Source organism: Schistocerca piceifrons, chromosome X (genome assembly GCF_021461385.2).
Source record: "Schistocerca piceifrons isolate TAMUIC-IGC-003096 chromosome X, iqSchPice1.1, whole genome shotgun sequence".
Classification (NCBI taxonomy): domain Eukaryota; kingdom Metazoa; phylum Arthropoda; class Insecta; order Orthoptera; family Acrididae; genus Schistocerca; species Schistocerca piceifrons.
This window is the reverse complement of record NC_060149.1, coordinates 217,931,587-217,952,536: the sequence shown is the minus strand read 5'-3', so window position 1 is coordinate 217,952,536 and position 20,950 is coordinate 217,931,587. Positions and strand designations below refer to the sequence as shown.

The following is a 20,950-nucleotide window of genomic DNA, read 5'->3' as shown; positions in this document are numbered from 1 at the left end:
AGATGGAGAGCTCTGCTTTCATCCCGCTAGTGTGACTGACAGTCTTCATCAAATCAGATAGCCACTGGAAGGCAGAGAGAATTTCCTCCGATCCATAGCGACACACATCATTGGTGCCGACATGAGCGACCACCTGCAGATGGGTGCACCCTGCACCCTTCATGGCATCTGGAAGGACCCTTTCCACATTTGGAATGACTCCTCCGGTATGCACACAGAGTGCACATTGGTTTTTGTTGTGTACATAGTTCCGCGTAGTCAGCGCGTACACAACTTTCCCACTAGAGCGCGCCCCGCTAAGCACAACAGCGCAGGCGCACCGCTCGTCCGTCTCCGCACTACGAGATGGCGCTGCCTTAGAAACGGACCAAATTCTGCTTCCGCCGATCTGCGTATTAATATGTAACGCATCCAATGAGATTGCTGCTAACGTAGACCCTTTTCTCCTCGCGGATCACACTCGCGCAGTGATACCTGAACACGCGAGGTACTATAATGAGTGTACAGACCTCCAATCAGTCAGTCTGCATTTGTCTGCACCACTCTGTACCAGTCTACATTAATCTGTACCAGTCTATAGTTAAGTTTCAGTCTGCACCTAATAAGATGATCATATTCCTGTACATAGCCATGAAGAGAAATGTATAGACACTTTGTCAAGTATCAGAGATATGTGAGAATAAGATTAACGTACCAAGACCAAAGGAACTTCAGATTGTCAATTGTAAACAGCATCCAGAATCAAGTTATGTAATGTCTATGCTTTTTATTATTTTAATAAATGTGTGTGAAAATTAATCAAGTTCTGTTTAAAGTTGGTCACTGTCCATCTGCTACTCTAAGTGTGCAAGTGGCATTTCTATCATCTGACCTAACAGCAGGAGATAAACACGCCATGATAAGACCACAAGACACACTGCTCTACATTCTCCTACTTCGTTAGAGCGACAAGTCAAATAATCAGATGGTGTGTGTACCGAAGGTCTTACAGTACGCACACCACAGTTTTCTTCCCCCCCCCCCCCCCCCCCTTGCAGCCATATCCGTAAGGGGCCCCATTATGTGCTTGACATCGGAGCTCCCAACTACCAGTAAGCCCAACCTCTGCAACCACCCAGATCTTGCAGACTGAGGGGCAACAACTGGAACAGGACAAGCAGCCGTGTCTGGCCGAAGATCAGTATCAGCCGGAGACAGAGCCTGAAACTGGTTCGTCAGACAAACTGGAGAGGCCTTCCGTTCGGCCCCCTAGAATGTCTTTCGCCCCCTGCCACACCTCGAGACGACCTCCCACTCTACCACAGGTGAGGGGTCAGCCTCAATGTGGGCAGTATCCCGGGCAGCCACGGCCGTGGTCCGATCAGGGGACGAGTGGGACGAGCTGGCCGTCCCCGACAGACCCCCGTCCGGACCCCCACAGTGATGCCCATTGGCAACAGCCTCAAGCTGGGTGACCGAAGCCAACACTGCCTGAAGCTGGGAGCGAAGGGATGCCAATTCAGCCCGCATCCGAACACGGCAGTCGCAGTCCCTATCCGTGCCAAATACAGCTGTGCAAAGAACGTCTGAACTAATCTACCGAGAGCACAAACAATTCGACACAAAATTCGTATATTCGTGCACAGCTGCCGAGTGAAGCCCGAGCGAATGGGTTACACGTCTGCAGTGGTGTATTACCTGTTCTCTTGTAGAAGTGCGGCGCACAGCCGCAGAGGCGGCGAGCGAGTAGGAGGCGGCAGTAAATGCGACAGGCGGCGTAAGAATAGACGGGGGTGGTCGGCAACGGCGACTCCCAGGGGAAGCGGCAGCGGCGCTGCGACAGCCGCAGGCCCCACACCTCCGGCGAGGCACGGACCGCCGTCGCCTGCAAGTACACGTGCGCGCTCTCGCTGGGGCCCACCGTCGCCACCCGCGACGTCATCTGCGCAGGCTCATCCGGGCTGTGCACGTACACCTGCAGACAGTTTCAAGCCAGCTTTCCACACGCAAGTAACATGACGTAACAGCAAGTGGCACGACGTCTGATACGGCAGCGGCATCGTCTGCTACTGTTTCCACACTATCCTGCCAAAATTCTAGGTGCACGGTTTCTTACGGACAGGCATCGGTGTTGTCGTTCAAGTTACGGTATTAGAATTCACCCAAGAATCCAATAAGAAGAAGAGAAAGCTTTCGTTAGCTTTGGAAGTGGGTTTTGAGCTGAAATAACACAGGGGCATCAAAAACACACTGACGAAATAAATTGCAGCACCAAGAAGGAGTTGCGTGGTATGAGAGAAAGTTGGTAGGCGTGTTTCTACATCTGAAACACAATGTATATTCGAATTTCACGCTCTTGCATAAGAATGGCGTCAGTGGCGCCACGACGAGGATGCAAATCAGGATTGCTTTAAGGGGACCACATCCTACCTATGTAACCCATGTTAATTTAGGCAAGTATTGACCCATTTCTGAAAAGAAAACTATTTGATACAGGACCTTAATACACTACTGGCCATTAAAATTGCTACACCAATAAGAAATGCAGATGATAAACGTGTATTCATTGGACATATATATTATACCAGAACTGACACGTGATTACATTTTCACGCAATTTGGGTGCACAGATCCTGAGAAATCAGTACCCAGAACAACCACCTCTGGCCGTAATAACGGCCTTCATACGCCTGGGCATTGAGTTAAACAGAGCTTGGATGGCGTTTACAGGTACAGCTGCCCAGGCAGCTTCAACACGATACCACGGTTCATCAAGAGTAGTGACTGGCGTATTGTGACGAACCACTTGCTCGGCCACCATTGACCAGACGTTTTCAATTGGTGAGAGGTCAGGAGAATGTGCTGGCCAGGGCAGCAGTCGCACATTTTCTGTATCCAGAAAGGCCCGTACAGGACCTGCAACATGCGGTGGTGCGTTATCCTGCTGAAATGTAGGGTTCCGCAGGGATCGAATGAAGGGTAGAGCCACGGGTGGTAATAAATCTGAAATGTAACGTCCACTGCTCAAAGTGCCGTCAATGTGAAGAAGAGGTGACCGAGACATGTAACCAATGCCACCCCATACCATCACGACTGGTGATACGCCAGTATGGCAAATACGAATACACGCTTCCAATATGCGTTCACCGCGATGTCGCCAAACACGGATGCGACCATCATGATGTTGTAAACAGAACCCGGATTCAGACGAAAAAATGACGTTTTGCCATTCTTGCACCCAGGTTCTTCGTTGAGTACACCATCGCATGCACTCCTGTCTGAGATGCGGCGTCAAGGGTAACCGCAGCCACGTTCTCCGAGCTGATAGTCCGTGCTGCTGCAAACGTCGTCCAACTGTTCGTGCAGATGGTTGTTGTCTTGCAAACGTCCCCATCTGTTGACTCAGGGATCGAGACGTGGCTGCACGATCCGTTACAGCCATGCGGATAAGATGCCTGTCATCTCGACTGCTAGTGATACGAGTCCGTTGGAATCCAGCACGGCGTTCCGTATTACCCTCCTGAACCCACCGATTCCATATTCTGCTAACAGTCATAGGATCTCGACCAACGCAAGCAGCAATGTCGCGATAAGATAAACCGCAATCGCGATAGGCTACAATCCGACCTTTATCAAAGTCGGAAACGAGGCATCACAACAACGTTTCACCAGGCAACGCCGGTCAACTGTTGTTTGTGTATGAGAAATCGGTTGGAAACTTTCCTCGTGTCAGCACGTTGTAGGTGTCGCCACCGGTGCCAACCTTGTGTGAATGCTCTGAAAAGCTAATCATTTGCATATCACAGCATCTTCTTCCTGTCGGTTAAATTTCGCGTCTGTAGCACGTCATCTTCGTGGTGTAGCAATTTTAATGGCCAGTAGTGTATTTTTACTGTATGGCACATTATGCTAATAGGGTCAACTGTACTGAAATCTACTTTATCCATCTTATAGTTTTTAAGAAATACATTTTTAAATGTATTAACAAAAGATATTAAGATTTTTCTGCACAAACTATTTGTTTGTGAACTTCCTAATCGGGGAATATTAATGAATTTAGTACCAGAGGTGGCTTTTTATGTTATGCAGAGTCTCTGAAAATTTCATTCAATTATCTATTACAGTTTCTGATATATTGGGGCATATGTACTGAAAATTTTAGTTTGCCGGAAATTGACTTCAAAGAAAAAAATTTTGAAGTTTTTTATAGTTAATTAAAACTGTTCTGCTGCATATGATGGCCCTTCTTGTGCCTCTAGCAGGTCTTCGATCTTCTTTTTCACTTTCCTGGATGTTTGACTTGCTTTCTTGGCCATATTAGATGCAGACCTGTCTGCATCGGCTATCCTCATTTTATCGCAATGTTGCAGCCCAGTGATCACATTTTCACCAGGATTAATTCAAAAATGGTTCAAATGGCTCTGAGCACTATGGGACTCAACTGCTGGGGTCATCAGTCCCCTAGAACTTAGAACTACTTAAACCTAACTAACCTAAGGACATCACACACACCCATGCCCGAGGCAGGATTCGAACCTGCGACCGTAGCAGCAGCGCGGCTCCGGACTGGAGCGCCTAGAACCGCACCGCCACCGCGGCCGGCACCAGGATTAATTCCCAGCTTTTTCAGTTCCTAACACTTTCCAATATTACCACAACTGAATGTAATAGCATCATCATGAACTCCAAGTTTCATTGTATGCGTGCCTACAAATACAGTTTTAGGAAGGCGGTTCCAAATTATGCTGTTGAAACATTCATTTGGGTTCTGTGTCTGCCCATGCAGACATTTCCTTAGAATGTCAGGATGAGCCAAGTCTCCGAAAATAGTTTTAATTCCTATAATAACTGCAGCAGGAAGAGAATGCTGGTGAGAATAATATTCTCCAGTTGCCTGAGCCCTAATGTATTTGCATCAGTAGAGGACGTTAGGTATAGGCTTAACTTGCAGGAGCTTCTATATAAATAGCTGTGAAAGAGGTGAGTACATTTGTAAACAAGCACTGCAAACGTAAGTATAACAACTACTCGCAATCACACTTGAACAAAACTAGCCGCGCGTTTGAGTTGGGTTGGGTTGATTTGGTGAAAGAGACCAGACAGCGAGGTCATCGGTCTCACTGGATTAGGGCAGGGTGGGAAAGGAAGTCGGCCCTGTCCTTTCAAAGGAACCATCCCAGCATCTGCCTGAAGCCATTTAGGGAAATCACGGAAAACCTAAATCAGGATGGCCGGACGCGGGATTGAACCGTCGTCCTCCCGAATGCGAGTCCAGTGTGCTAACCACTGCGCCACCTCGCTCGGTGCGTGTTTAAAAGCGTGTTGTTTACAAACAGCAGAAACAAAAGAATACCGACCGTTGCGTTCCATCGATAGCCAACACACTCTGTAGTTAAAAAAAAAATCCCTAACTTGCAATGTATGGGATATAAAGATCTAAAGTATATACAGAAAAGTGGGTGGCGAAAAAGTGGGCGTGGCACATAAACAAACGTGGTAGGAAAATGCTCTTTACATGCTCGAAAAATTTTTTTTCAGCAAAATCCTCTTCAGAGTACTTAAATAAAATTTTAATCTATCGAAATATGATGAAAACCGAAAATCGATTTTTTTCGACCTGAACCACGGTGTGGTCCCCTTAAATACAGGCTGTAACGGTTCTGAGCATTAGTTACCTTTGGACGTTACGAGTTGATGTTGGTGAAAAATGCTCTTAAGGCGACAAAGACGCCTTTATCAACACCTCACTGAGTTTCAACGAGGTCGTGTAATAGGACTACGGGAAGCTGGATGTTCCTCCTGCGATACTGCATAAAGGCTTGGCAGGAATGCAGCCACTGTACTTGATTGCTGGCACCGGTGCTCACGAGAACGTATGGTCACAAGAAGTCCGGGCTCCGGATAGCCATGTGGCGCTACCGAGAGGGAATACCATCGTGTTCAACGTTGGTTTCTGACGCATTGTACTGCATCAGCAGCAGAGATCTGAGCAGCAGTTGACATCACAGTGACACAAAGAACTGTTACAAATGAGCTACATCCAGGACATCTCCGAGCCAGACGCCCCGTAGCACGCATTCCACTGGCTCCAAACCACCACCATTTGCGACTTTAATGGTGTCACGTGGGAGCTCATTGGAGAGCAGGATGGAGGTCTGTTGTGTTTTCCGATGAAATTGTGTTCTGGCATGGTGCCAGTGAAGGATGACGCTCGCCCGCGTATAGTTGTTGTAACCCAACATACTGTACAGAGTGTCGACATGTTCCTTCGGCCTGCTTGGTCACAATATCTGTCTCGAATCGAGCACGTATATGACATCACCAGACGACAGTTACAGCCTCATCCTCAAACAGCATTAACCGTATATGTATAGACCGACCATGCGCAACAGGCATGGAACTCCATCCCACAAACTCACATCCTGCACCTGTTGCAACACAATGCATGCGTGCTTTCTTTCAACATTCTGGCGATTACAGCGGTTATTAATGCACCATCATTGCACATTTGTAATGGCTTATCTCGCGCTTACGTTAAAAGATTCCCAGCGTACTGAATATTCTATGAGGTTTCGGGACAGCAAACGGATCATGTCGACTTCTTCCCATAATACACTCCTGGAAATGGAAAAACGAAAACATTGACACCGGTGTGTCAGACCCACCATACTTGCTCCGGACACTGCGAGAGGGCTGTACAAGCAATGATCACACGCACGGCACAGCGGACACACCAGGAACCGCGGTGTTGGCCGTCGAATGGCGCTAGCTGCGCAGCATTTGTGCACCGCCGCCGTCAGTGTCAGCCAGTTCGCCGTGGCATACGGAGCTCCATCGCAGTCTTTAACACTGGTAGCATGCCGCGACAGCGTGGACGTGAACCGTATGTGCAGTTGACGGACTTTGAGCGAGGGCGTATAGTGGGCATGCGGGAGGCCGGGTGGACGTACCGCCGAATTGCTCAACACGTGGGGCGTGAGGTCTCCACAGTACATCGATGTTGTCGCCAGTGGTCGGCGGAAGGTGCACGTGCCCGTCGACCTGGGACCGGACCGCAGCGACGCACGGATGCACGCCAAGACCGTAGGATCCTACGCAGTGCCGTAGGGGACCGCACCGCCACTTCCCAGCAAATTAGGGACACTGTTGCTCCTGGGGTATCGGCGAGGACCATTCGCAACCGTCTCCATGAAGCTGGGCTACGGTCCCGCACACCGTTAGGCCGTCTTCCGCTCACGCCCCAACATCGTGCAGCCCGCCTCCAGTGGTGTCGCGACAGGCGTGAATGGAGGGACGAATGGAGACGTGTCGTCTTCAGCGATGAGAGTCGCTTCTGCCTTGGTGCCAATGATGGTCGTATGCGTGTTTGGTGCCATGCAGGTGAGCGCCACAATCAGGACTGCATACGACCGAGGCACACAGTGCCAACACCTGGCATCATGGTGTGGGGAGCGATCTCCTACACTGGCCGTACACCACTGGTGATCATCGAGGGGACACTGAATAGTGCACGATACATCCAATCCGTCATCGAACCCATCGTTCTACCATTCCTAGACCGGCAAGGGAACTTGCTGTTCCAACAGGACAATGCACGTCCGCATGTATCCCGTGCCACCCGACGTGCTCTAGAAGGTGTAAGTCAACTACCCTGGCCAGCAAGATCTCCGGATCTGTCCCCCATTGAGCATGTTTGGGACTGGATGAAGCGTCGTCTCACGCGATCTGCACGTCCAGCACGAACGCTGGTCCAACTGAGGCGCCAGGTGGAAATGGCATGGCAAGCCGTTCCACAGGACCACATCCAGCATCTCTACGATCGTCTCCATGGGAGAATAGCAGCCTGCATTGCTGCGAAAGGTGGATATACACTATACTAGTGCCGACATTGTGCATGCTCTGTTGCCTGTGTCTATGTGCCTGTGGTTCTGTCAGTGTGATCATGTGATGTATCTGACCCCAGGAATGTGTCAATAAAGTTTCCCCTTCCTGGGACAATGAATTCACGGTGTTCTTATTTCAATTTCCAGGAGTGTATTTCGGCTGGCATCCGTTCAAGAATCTTCAGGTGAGTGTCCGCCACTGGAGACTGCCAGTTCACGGTGCCGGCTTTATAGCCTTGGTGGCTGTCACAGGACCGTCTTCTACCGAAATACACTCCTCTGCATATACTGTTCAATCTGTGACGCGCAGGTGCATGTGTAAAGGTGAAACTACATGTCCGCCCTCTGTCGAAACGCGCTCCGGTCGCAGGTTCGAAGCCTGCCTCGGGCATGGTTGGTTGGTTGTTTGGGGAAGGAGACCAGACAGCGTGGTCATCGGTCTCATCGGATTAGGGAAGGGCGGGGAAGGGAGCCGGCCGTGCCCTTTCAGAGTGCCTCGGGCATGGATGTGTGTGATGTCCTTAGGTTAGTTAGGTTAAAGTAGTTCTACGATCTAGGGGACTGATGAGCTCAGAAGTTAAGTCCCATAGTGCTCAGAGCCATTTGAACCATTTTTTTTGGAACGCGGTCGTGGCACTAAAATCAAACGTCAGATGTCGCCAGGAATGTCACTATGTTCAAATGTTTAAATATGGGTGAAGTCCTAAGGGACCAAACTGTTGAGGTCATCGGTCCCTAGACTTACACATTATTTTAATTAACTTACACTAACTAATGCTTAGAACAACACACAAACCCATGCCCGAGGGAAGACTCGAACCTCCGGCGGCAGGGGCCGCGCAATCCGTGGCATGGCGCCTCAAACCGCACGGCCCCTCCGCGTGGCATGTCACTATGAATACAATGTTTTCTCTCAGAAGAAATTAAAGAGGTCACCGGGTCCCAAGCCTTGTCCATTTGAAAGCCGCCGTCACCACTTATGAGATCTTGTGCTAGACGTATTTCCGCAGATTCTTTAATTACTGAATCCCAAAGAGATTTCGCCGGGGCCAAGATTTTTGTGTCAGAATAATCCATAGAGGGGTCGTTGGTAATACAACGGTCAGCTACGGCCGACTCACTTAGCTGCGAAAGGCGAGATATGTGAGCTTTTCCACACTGGCGAGGAATTTTGTAAATTCCAGCTTTCCGCAGTCCCAGATCGTCCTTTACCGAACCGGGAAGAACAATAATATTCGCCAGTGGCCAGAAGATTACTTTAACCTGATATTTCCTTAGACTTCTCCTTACTTCAGACGAAAGTTTGCCGACGTATGGAAGGAACATCCTAGACTTTAACAGCTCTGTAGATACCCAGACTAAGTCAGCCCCTAACCTTCCAGCAACCTGATTATTTCACACATGCCACAGCCTTTCAGCAGCAGATCTTGTCAGATGCTATGTTCACCCACATCCTCGCTAAAAGGCATATAATCCTCATTGTCTATCTCTCCCACCATAGGCAATACTCCTCTGTGAATCCTGTCGCTTATATAGCTCCTTCCTACGGACTTGAGACACACTCACATGCCACTGGCAAATACAGTGATATGTTAGAAATTTACTCATTGCCAAGAAACGCTAGTACTTGCGACAGACATGCACCAGCATCAATGCTACACTCCCCATTAACTCCTCCAAGTATTGGAAAGCATTTCACTGACCTACTGCCACCCATCCCATCCCTCACTACCCAATCCTTCACAACCTATCTCCTCTTACCTTATGACCTTAGCAAAGCAAATCACTTTGCATCTACATCTACATCTACATTGATACTCCGCAATCCACCCAACGGTGTGTGGCGGAGGGCACTTTACATGCCACTGTCATTACCTCCCTTTCCTGTTCCTGTTCCTATCTTTCTGACATCTTCTCTGTCCTTGACGATCCTCACTTTGACTACTCCCAATTCTCTACTGCCCATGTATATACAGATACGATAGCCCACCCTTGGTCTCCAGCTTCCAGCACTTGAACGGCATACCAATTACAGCACAGAAAGTGCAACATATCCCGTGGTCATGACCATATTATATGTCAACACCTCAAAGAATGTCCTTTCTCCTTTCTCTTAACCATTGCCACCCTGTATACAACTATCCTCTGCACCAGCTACTATCCCGACCTGTGGAAAACCTCCAAAATCCGAGTTTTACTCAAACCAAACAAACCACCCACTGATACCTCCTTGTACCGCACCATATGCATCACCTCAGTGTTTAGCAAGGTCTTTGAATCAATCCTCTTGCAGCGTATCCACTGACATTTGCACTAACACCATCTGCCGGCCGCGGTGGTCTCCCGGTTCTAGGCGCTCAGTCTGGAGCCGCGTGACTGCTACGGTCGCAGGTTCGAATCCTGCCTCGGGCATGGATGTGTGTGATGTCGTTAGGTTAGTTAGGTTTAAGTAGTTCTAAGTTCTAGGGGACTGATGACCACAGATGTTAAGTCCCATAGTGCTCAGAGCCATTTGAACCATTTGAACCAACACCATCTGCTTCCTATTACCCACTGTGGCTTTTGTCCCTCCTTCTCCACTGATGACCAACTCCTGAACCTCACCCATCTACTGTCCCAACAACTCAACAACCATAAATCCACCATCTTTGTCTCCTCAACCTCGAGAAAGCGTATGACCATGAATGGCACTCTGGTCTCCTTTTCAGACTGCAGAATTATGCACTTCCAGTCAACTATGTCCGCCTTATTGCATCCTTTCTCTCCACTAGCCCATCCTTTGCCACAGTTAACAACACTGTTTCGTATACCTTCCATCCACTGCAGGTGTGTCCCAAGGGTCTGTTCTCTCCCCTCTCCTTTACCTCTTATATACAGCTGACATGTCCAAACCACCTCCTTCCATCCACCTCCTTCAGTATGCTGATGACACTGATTTCCTCGCCCTATATCCTACGCTCCAGAAGTCCCAAAGATCCCTCAAACTCCACCTCAGTCAGTGTATCTCTGGGTGTAACCAATAGCTCCTCAAGATTAAACCCTCCAAAATCCAGACAATAGTTATAGGATACACCTCTCGCATCTTTTCATGATTTCTACCTCAGCATTTACAACCATCCTATCGAGCTCACTAACGCACTAAAGTACATTGGACTAACTTTTGACTAGCAACTAATGTGGAAACCTCACTTACTAACCATCCAACAGAAAGCCCACAATAGACTGAAACTACTAAAACTACTAACTGGACGAACATGGGGACTACACCCTCCCATTATCCTACACACATACAAATCCCTGATCTGCCCTATTTTTGCTATGCCAATATTGCATAGATATCTGCTCCACCCAAGTGCTGTAAGCCCCTGCAGATCCTTGAACGCCATGCTTTCTGCCTCGCTTTCTGCATTTGCTTACCTTCCCCCACACAGATCCTTTACCACTCATCTAATTCCCGCCTCTCCTCTCTCACATAGAACACCACCGGATAATCTGCACCATCCACAAACTCGACTCCAGCAGTACTATTGCGTCGCCTCTCCTCTCCAGTCCTGGGGTGCTGCCTCGCCTCTATCAACACAGCCCACCAACACTCCACTTTCACAAACTCAGCATCCTCTCCCAAGAAAATTTCGACCACCTCCCTCTCCCACAACATGAACTCCAACCCAAAATATACCCCTCTTACCAACTATGAATCCACCCCACCCTCTCCACCCTCCAGGGGCTTCCTCCCCTTCATCTCCCCCCCTCCCACACCTCCTCCTTTTCCCCCTCCCAGACACTCGCCACTCTCATTTCCCTTTCAAATTCACAAATCCCAATGCCAGGAACCCATCTCTCCCTGTCCCCCTACAGTCATCCCTATCTCATTGTCATTGCCACCTCTTACTAGCCTTCAGTTTCCATCCCCATCCCTCTCCTCTCTCCCTCTCTTTCGCCAACCATCCCAGGGCAGGCCCTTTCGAGTTTTAGTGAAAGTGCGCAGTGCTCCATTTTAAATGGTCAGTGTCTCTCCTGTGCTGTTCGGTGTTGTTCCAGTGTTTTTTCAAGTGTTTGTAGTGCTCTTCGTGAGTGTTTTAAACTGTGCTGCCTGACCATATTTTTATCACTGCTTTTAAACTAGTTTTTCAGCCAGCATATCTTTTATAATCGTCGTGTTTCAATAGCATTTTAAAATCATTGTCATTATGTTTTAATATGTAAATGTTAGCGCCTAATGGTGAATAGTCCGCTGGCTGGAAAGCGGAAGTGTACCGCTATCAGCCACCCCTCCTCCGCCCACATGGGGCGTGGGGGGATGAAATCACAATAAAGGGAAAAAAAAGCTCGCAATCTCCAGTGGTGGACACTCACCTGACGATGGCTGAACGGTGGCCAGCCGAAATATTGTAGTAAGAAGTCATCGTGATCCAGCTGCAATACCAAAAACTCATAGAATATTAACGTATGATCTTGCGGTGTTAATCACCGAAATATGTAACTTATACAAATGCATTCCCAGAATTTCATTACTATACATTAATTATTACGATTTTTTCCCCTCAGTTTTCAATCCAAGTGGTGCCCATAAACGAAAATCCATTCTTGAACCAATTTCTGATAAAAAAGGAAATTTCGAGTACCTGTGGGGCTGCGTATCGAGCTCCATTAAAACAAATCCGATAACGCACTCACATTAGAGATGCATCACTTGCTCGAGTGGAACTATACGTGACACTTCGATATTTGACATCTGGCGATTACCTGTCATTCCTCCAATATTTATACTACGTCCTCAGTACAATTGCACTTTTGTAGTGTCAGTTGTTGGATGCTGTCGACAGTGCCCTGAAGACTCATTAGAAAGCTAATATTTTTACTCTTGCACCTCACAGCATATAATTAGAAAACTTTTTAAAGTTGTTCTATACCGAATTTTGTGGTTATGCTTCATGCAACGGGACTAAAAGACACTGTAATGTAGTTTTTTGCTTTGTTAAAAGCTACACCAGTCTGAAATTACACTGCCACTTCGTTTCTCACGTCCACTGAGCAAGTGTTTCAGAGCGTTGAAATTGCCAGTACTAGAATCTGAACATATATCATGTTTTGCACTAATTTTCACAGTTTGTAGAAATAAGTGCCCTGCAGTGAAACTTCAAATCACCTTTGACTAACTACTCAATATACTTGCTTCCTCACAGACAAATCGTATCCATGAGTAATATAATGGAAACATCATATACACTCCTGGAAATTGAAATAAGAACACCGTGAATTCATTGTCCCAGGAAGGGGAAACTTTATTGACACATTCCTGGGGTCAGATACATCACATGATCACACTGACAGAACCACAGGCACATAGACACAGGCAACAGAGCATGCACAATGTCGGCACTAGTACAGTGTATATACAGCTTTCGCAGCAATGCAGGCTGCTATTCTCCCATGGAGACGATCGTAGAGATGCTGGATGTAGTCCTGTGGAACGGCTTGCCATGCCATTTCCACCTGGCGCCTCAGTTGGACCAGCGTTCGTGCTGGACGTGCAGACCGCGTGAGACGACGCTTCATCCAGTCCCAAATATGCTCAATGGGGGACAGATCCGGAGATCTTGCTGGCCAGGGTAGTTGACTTACACCTTCTAGAGCACGTTGGGTGGCACGGGATACATGCGGACGTGCATTGTCCTGTTGGAACAGCAAGTTCCCTTGCCGGTCTAGGAATGGTAGAACGATGGGTTCGATGACGGTTTGGATGTACCGTGCACTATTCAGTGTCCCCTCGACGATCACCAGTGGTGTACGGCCAGTGTAGGAGATCGCTCCCCACACCATGATGCCGTGTGTTGGCCATGTGTGCCTCGGTCGTATGCAGTCCTGATTGTGGCGCTCACCTGCACGGCGCCAAACACGCATACGACCATCATTGGCACCAAGGCAGAAGCGACTCTCATCGCTGAAGACGACACGTCTCCATTCGTCCCTCCATTCACGCCTGTCGCGACACCACTGGAGGCGGGCTGCACGATGTTGGGGCGTGAGCGGAAGACGGCCTAACGGTGTGCTTGACCGTAGCCCAGCTTCATGGAGACGGTTGCGAATGGTCCTCGCCGATACCCCAGGAGCAACAGTGTCCCTAATTTGCTGGGAAGTGGCGGTGTGGTCCCCTACGGCACTGCGTAGGATCCAACGGTCTTGGCGTGCATCCGTGCGTTGCTGCGGTCCGGTCCCAGGTCGACGGGCACGCGCACCTTCCGCCGACCACTGGCGACAACATCGATTTACTGTGGAGACCTCACGCCCCACGTGTTGAGCAATTCGGCGGTACGTCCACCCGGCCTCCCGCATGCCCACTATACGCCCTCGCTCAAAGTCCGTCAACTGCACATACGGTTCACGTCCACGCTGTCGCAGCATGCTACCAGTGTTAAAGTCTGCGATGGAGCTCCGTATGCCACGGCAAACTGGCTGACACTGACGGCGGCGGTGCACAAATGCTGCGCAGCTAGCGCCATTCGACGGCCAGCACCGCGGTTCCTGGTGTGTCCGCTGTGCCGTGACTGTGATCATTGCTTGTACAGCCCTCTCGCAGTGTCCGGAGCAAGTATGGTGGGTCTGACACACCGGTGTCAATGTGTTCTTTTTTCCATTTCCAGGAGTGTACTTTCACCATCCAAAGTGACCATTATGGGCTCATAAAGGTATTTTGTAGTGAAGTCACGCTTCTTACCACTGTAGCACAACAAACCACCATAAAAATTACGCACTGTGGAGAGTTCTTCAAAGCAATGTATCACTGAAACGGCATATTATCGTCATACACACGTATAACTACAAAAACGACCATATACGCAGGTTAGCTTCGCAAACAGTAACATAAAGATGGCGGATGCTTGTTTTGTTTCTGACACTAATCGGTGGTGGGAGAGGGAAAGTGGCATCACAGAAGTTAAGTGTCCTTAACATTCACGGTATGGCTAACAGTGGCATCACTCGAGTGGCTCCACAGGAATTTGGTGATGCCTCTCGAGTGATGCTCAAGCTGCGTCACTTTTGTTGCATGTGGAAACGCAGCTTAACTCATGTCATGAGTGGCGCCACTGGAGTACGGCAGGTCGGGGGTATGTCTTCGGTACTGGCGCAGTTTTCTGGCAATGGGGGGAAGGAAGGAAGGAAGAAATGCAAAAGAAAAGGGGTACAGAGTGGGAAAAGTAATAGGAAGAAGAAGAAGAAGAAGAAGAAGAGAGGATTGGAGCACGCTAGAGGAGGAAGGAGACTGAGATCACAGAAGGGAAGTTATAAGGATATTCAAACTGAAGTTTGTGCTGAGCAGCAGCTCCATATGACCTACCTCTCCATAATGTGCATAAAGTGCATTCAAAAACAAAACAAAGCCTGAGGCTGTAAAATGAAACCCACTGGTGTCATCATAACGCCACTGTCTACGGAAGAAGGCGTGGACGCTACAAGAGCGCTGAGTCCCGATATTCGCCACTAGAGGTACACAGGTGCACCCAGGTTAAGATAGAGCGAGGACGGGCACCTGTCGACCATCCACTGCATTCAGTTGTGCCGAAAACAGAGGAATAGAGGCTTCAAAAGAAGAGCAAAGGAGTGTAGTGCGTTTCCTGAAAGCGGCCGGCCGGTGTGACCGAGCGGTTCTAGGCGCTTCAGTCTGGAACGGCGCGACCGCTATGGTCGCAGGTTCGAATCCTGCCTCGGGCATGGATGTGTTTGATGTGCTTAGGTTAGTTAGGTTTAAGTAGTTCTAAGTTCTGGGAGACTGATGACCTCAGACGTTAAGTCCCATAGTGCTTAGAGCCCATTCCTGACAGCGAAAGGAGTGCGGATAACGGAAGTTCGTGAAGAATGATAGAAGTCATGGGAGTGGCACAAGCGATTCAGGAAAGCACTGATATCGTTGGCGGATGACGGACAAACTGGAACGCATCACCATTGTCCCGAATGTGGATGCCCTCATTATTGAAGACCGGAGATTTACAAGTTACTGTGGCAACCATTTCCCCAGAGGTCAGATTGACTGTCGGAACTACAACAAACATGCAGTGCTCTCCGTACACTTGTCCCATTCTTCGATGAATTTCGGTTTCATGCACTCATTCGGTTGAAGGAAACGCACTAAACCACTTTGCTCTTCTTTTGAAACCTCTATTTCTCTGTTTTCAGCTCGACTGAGTGTAGTGGGCAGTAGACGTGTGCACGTTCTCGTTCTGTCGTCACGTGGGTGTGCGCCCATGTCCCTCCAGCGCGAGTTTGGGGCATCACCGGTCTTATAGGGTCCACGCCTTCTTCTATAGGCAATGGTAATACGATCTCCTCGGTGTATATATGGAACGACTAGCACTATGTCATGTGAGCTAACGTAACGAGAGTATAAAGAGTATATTATGCCTTTGTTATGGCTTTGTATCTTTTTATTGGCTTTCTGTCGATCCCATTCAGCCACCTACGCCCGCAATAGACGTGAAGGTAATACAGGGTGAGCATGAAATCTTCACCTGGCAACAGAACTTTGTTTCTAAAAATGACATGTGATTCCGTTTTCACGCAATTTGGGTGACAACCACCTCTGGCCGTAATAACGGCCTTGATACTCCTGGGAAGTGAGTCAAACAGAGCTTGGATGGCGTGTACAGGTACAGCTGCCCATGCAGCTTCAACATGATACCACAGTTCATCAAGAGTAGTGACTGGCGTATTGTGACGAGCCAGTTGCTCGGCCACCATTGACCAGATGTTTTCAATTGGTGAGAGATCTGGAGAATGAGCTGGCCAGGGCAGCAGTCGAACATTTTCTGTATCCAGAACGGCCCGTACAGGACCTGCAACATGCGATCGCGCATTATCCTGCTGAAATGTAGGGTTTCGCAGGGATCGGATGAAGGGTAGAGCCACGGGTCGTAACACATCTGAAATGTAACGTCCACTGTTAAAAGTGCCGTCAATGCGAACAAGAGTTGACCTAGACGTGTAACCAATGGCACCTCATACCATCACGCCGGGTGATACGCCAGTATGGCGATGGCGAATACACGCTTCCAATGTGCGTTCACCGCGATGTCGCCAAACACGGATGCGACCATCATGATGCTTTAAACAGAACCTGGAATTATCCGAAAAAATGACGTTTTGCCATTCGTGCACCCAGGTTCGTCGTTGAGTACACCATGGCAGGCGCTTCTGTCTGTGATGCAGCGTCAAGGGTAACCGCAGCCATGGTCTCCGAGCTGATAGTCCATGCTGCTGCAAACGTCGTCGAACTGTTCGTGCAGATGGTTGTTGCCTTGCAAACGTCCCCATCTGTTGACTCAGGGGATCGAGACGTGGCTGCACGATCCGTTACAGCCATGCGGATAAGATGCCTGTCATATCGACTACTAGTGATACGAGACCGTTGGGATCCAGCACGGCGTTCCGTATTACCCTCCTGAACCCACCGGTTCCATATTCTACTAACAGTCATTGGATCTCGACCAACGCGAGCAGCCATGTCGTGATACGATAAACCGCAATCGCGATAGGCTACAATCCGACCCTTATCAAAGTTGGAAACGTGATGGTACGCATTTCTCCTCCTTACACGAGGCATCACAACAACGTTTCACCAGGCAACGCTGGTCAACTGCTGTTTGTGTATGAGAAATCGGTTGGAAACTTTCGTCATGTCAGCACGTTGTAGGTGTCGTCACCGGTGCCAACCTTGTGTGAATTTTCTGAAAAGCTAATCATTTGCATATCACAGCATCTTCTATCTGTCGGTTAACTTTCGTGTCTGTAGCACGTCATCTTCGTGGTGTAGCAATTTTAATAGTCAGTAATAGTTGTAGCTATGCGCTTTGCTGGTAATTGTATCTTAACTCATAAAGTTCTTCATCAATACACTTCTACATGTGCTCCGTTTGTTGCCCGTAGAACTTCTAGACTATACTCGATTTATCTCCTTGGCTTTGCTTACATGTCTTCCGTCACCATCTCTACAGCACCTTCGTGCCGCAAGAGTTCGCACATCAATAACTAGGGAACTGAAAACTTTATCCTTACCATAACCCTACAAAAATGTCAAGAGGGGCTATGTCTGGTGAACTAGGTGGCTATAATATTGGATCGTTTATATCGATCACCACTCCGGAAACGTTTCACCCAAGAAGTGGCGAATAAACAACTCTGAGTGTGGTGGTGCACCATCTTCTTCAAAAACTACCCGTGGTTGAATTTCCTGCAACTGAGGTGCAGCGTGAAGTTCCAACATGTGTAGGTAAACTTTTGGCGTAATGGTACGCTCAGGGAAAAAGAACTGTCAGTAACTGTTTGTGCATTAAGGCACACTATATTTCCAATTTAGGACCGTCCCTTATCTATTGTACAAAGGTATTTGGGTTCTCCGATCTCCATATCCGAACACCTGTTTACTTTCCCAAAGTTGTGTAAAGTCGCTTCATCGGATAAACAAACTTTATTAAACGGTTCGTTCCAGCACGTTCCTAGCAAACTTAGCACGCCTGGGCCTACCATCGGGCTGCACAGTTTGTGGAGTTGCATTTTGTATGCATGGAAGTTCAGCCGTTTGTACAAACAATGAACTACAGTGTTATGAAGTATGCCTGGTTCTTTGGAAACACGACGCGTCAGTATCTGCGGACAGCGTTGAGATGCTGCACCCAAGGTATCAACACTGTCATCACTCACTCCTGGTCAGCCACTTCCTACCTTGTCACTAACACTGTCAGTCTCTTTAAACTTTTCATATCGCCTTTGATGCTCTTCACAGCTAGTGGATCTCAACCGGAACTTTTGCTGAACTGTATTGGGTGACCGGATTTCATGAAACCACAAAACATAATGCGATTTCCCCTGCATGCACGCCATTGTTACAGGAGCACTCCGAAATTGTGCTACCTGTAACAAGAAGAGAGAAAAGAACTCAGATGCTTTCAGAGCCCATGTGGAAGGATATCCATAAAAACTTCATTTGCATAGGTGTATCTAGCATAATTCCTTAGAGATAAATTTTTGTAATCAGGGAAACATTTTATGCTTACCATCTACATTAAGATGATACATAACAGATAAATACATAATTACAGTAGCTTAACAATAAGTACAAAATACCGGGTGATCAAAAAGTCAGTATAAATTTCAAAACTTAATAAACCACGGAATAATGTAGATAGAGAGGTAAAAATTGACACACATGCTTGGAATGACATGGGGTTTTATTAGAACCAAAATGCAGGATGGCGCTCCACCCCATATTGTTACGCGTGAAAGACCTCTTGCGCGCGTCGTTTGGTGATGATCGTGTGCTCAGCTGCCACTTTTGTCATGCTTGACCTCCCAGGTCCCCAGACCTCAGTCCGTGCGATTATTGGCTTTGGGGTTACCTGAAGTCGCAAGTGTATCGTGATCGACCGACGTCTCTAGGTATGCTGAAAGACAACATCCGACGCCAATGCCTCACCATAACCCCGGAAATGCTTTACAGTGCTGTTCAAAACATTATTCCTCGACTACAGCTATTGTTTAGGAATGATGGTGGAAATATTGAGCATTTCCTGTAAAGAACATCATCTTTGCTTTGTCTTACTTTGTTATGCTAATTATTGCTATTCTGATCAGTTAAAGGCCATCTGTCGGACATTTTTTGACCTTTTGTATTTTTTGGTTCTAATAAAACCCCATGTCATTCCAGGCACGTGTGTCAATTTGTACCTCTCTATATATATTATTCCGTGATTTATTCGGTTTTCAAATTTATACTGACTTTAGCCGGCCGGAGTGGCCGAGTGGTTCTAGGCGCTACAGTCTGGAACCGCGCGGCCTCTACAGTCGCAGGTTCGAATCCTGCCTCGGGCATGGCTGTATGTGATGTCCTTAGGTTAATTAGGTTTAATTAGTTCTAAGTTCTAGGGGACTGATGACCTCAGAAGTTAAGACCCATAGTGCTCAGAGCCATTTGAACCATATACTGACTTTTTGATCACCCGGTGTAGGAAATGTTACAATAGTGTCCAAAAATAACTCATTACTTTGTATTTCACGAATGCCTCTTATATACTTTTGTCAAGATATTCGCTGCCAGGGGAGTGAGGGGCACGGGAAGAAAAAAGTGCCCTGTGTATGCCCTCAACAGGAATAGCTAAGTCCTTATGGCAAACATCAGTTATCTCATTGTTGGTGTGGTAAGTGGGTAATTTTGACAGTTCAGGGTGTAGCTCTGGCGCTAACATATTTCACCTACAAGATGCTGCTACCTCTCGTGACGTGATAATAGTAGTTACTTCTGCTTTGACTAAGAAGATACATAATGTCACTGATTTTTCAGATAGTTCATGTTTCGTAGTAGCTCGGCTGACAAGTCCTTCTGGTATAAGCAGCAAAAGAAACTGTGATTTAAGTCCTCGTATTCACCATAGTCACACACAGGGGACGGTGCGATGACGATAATATAGTGCAGGTGATTGAAACAGTCGTGGTTGAACAACATTGGGATTGGATGAGTACGAGCTGCGTCCACACTTGTCTGCGAGACTGTTCACAAATTTTCCCGCTCTTTTTTAACGAGACGCCTTTTCTTATGGATGTGGTATCTCGCCGCTACTAGTTGTGCTCTTTGCCAGCAATTCCCTCACTTGTAGTCACGCAGCCGAGCACTCATCTACCACCTAACATGCACGAGTTCATACCGGACAGCTAAAGGAGCTGCTTCACGAAACAGCGTGAGACGTAATGTTTTTTTTTTTCCTTTATTGTAATTTTAATCACCTATACAGGCGGGCTGGCAGCAGCACAGTACGCTGCTCTTCAGCCTTAAGTGGAACAACAACAAGACATAGAGGTGATACAGACAATACAAAAAAAAAAAAGAAACGGCGGGCAAAAAATGGAGGTACAAAAAAACAATAAACATGAAGCCGTTCACGTTGGACGATAAAAACACTAACACTTGTGGTCACGGCGCACAAAACACGGAGAACGGCGATGGCACACGTGAACAGTGGAGTCGTAACTGCACAAAACACAAAACGAAGCACACACACGAGATACTGATGTCGACGATCTCCGGCGCGCGAATGTTCACT

At 47.9% G+C, this 20,950-nt stretch overlaps 1 protein-coding gene across 1 annotated transcript in view; it reads right to left on the bottom strand.

The window, feature by feature from the left end:
* The window catches only part of LOC124722254 (pickpocket protein 11-like), a 137,561-nt gene that overhangs the window by 80,097 nt on the left and 36,514 nt on the right, over nt 1-20,950 (bottom strand). The window contains exon 3 of the mRNA XM_047247443.1: nt 1,678-1,954. Within this exon, the coding sequence (XP_047103399.1) occupies nt 1,678-1,954 (277 nt within the window). The remainder of the gene's footprint in view (nt 1-1,677; nt 1,955-20,950) is intronic.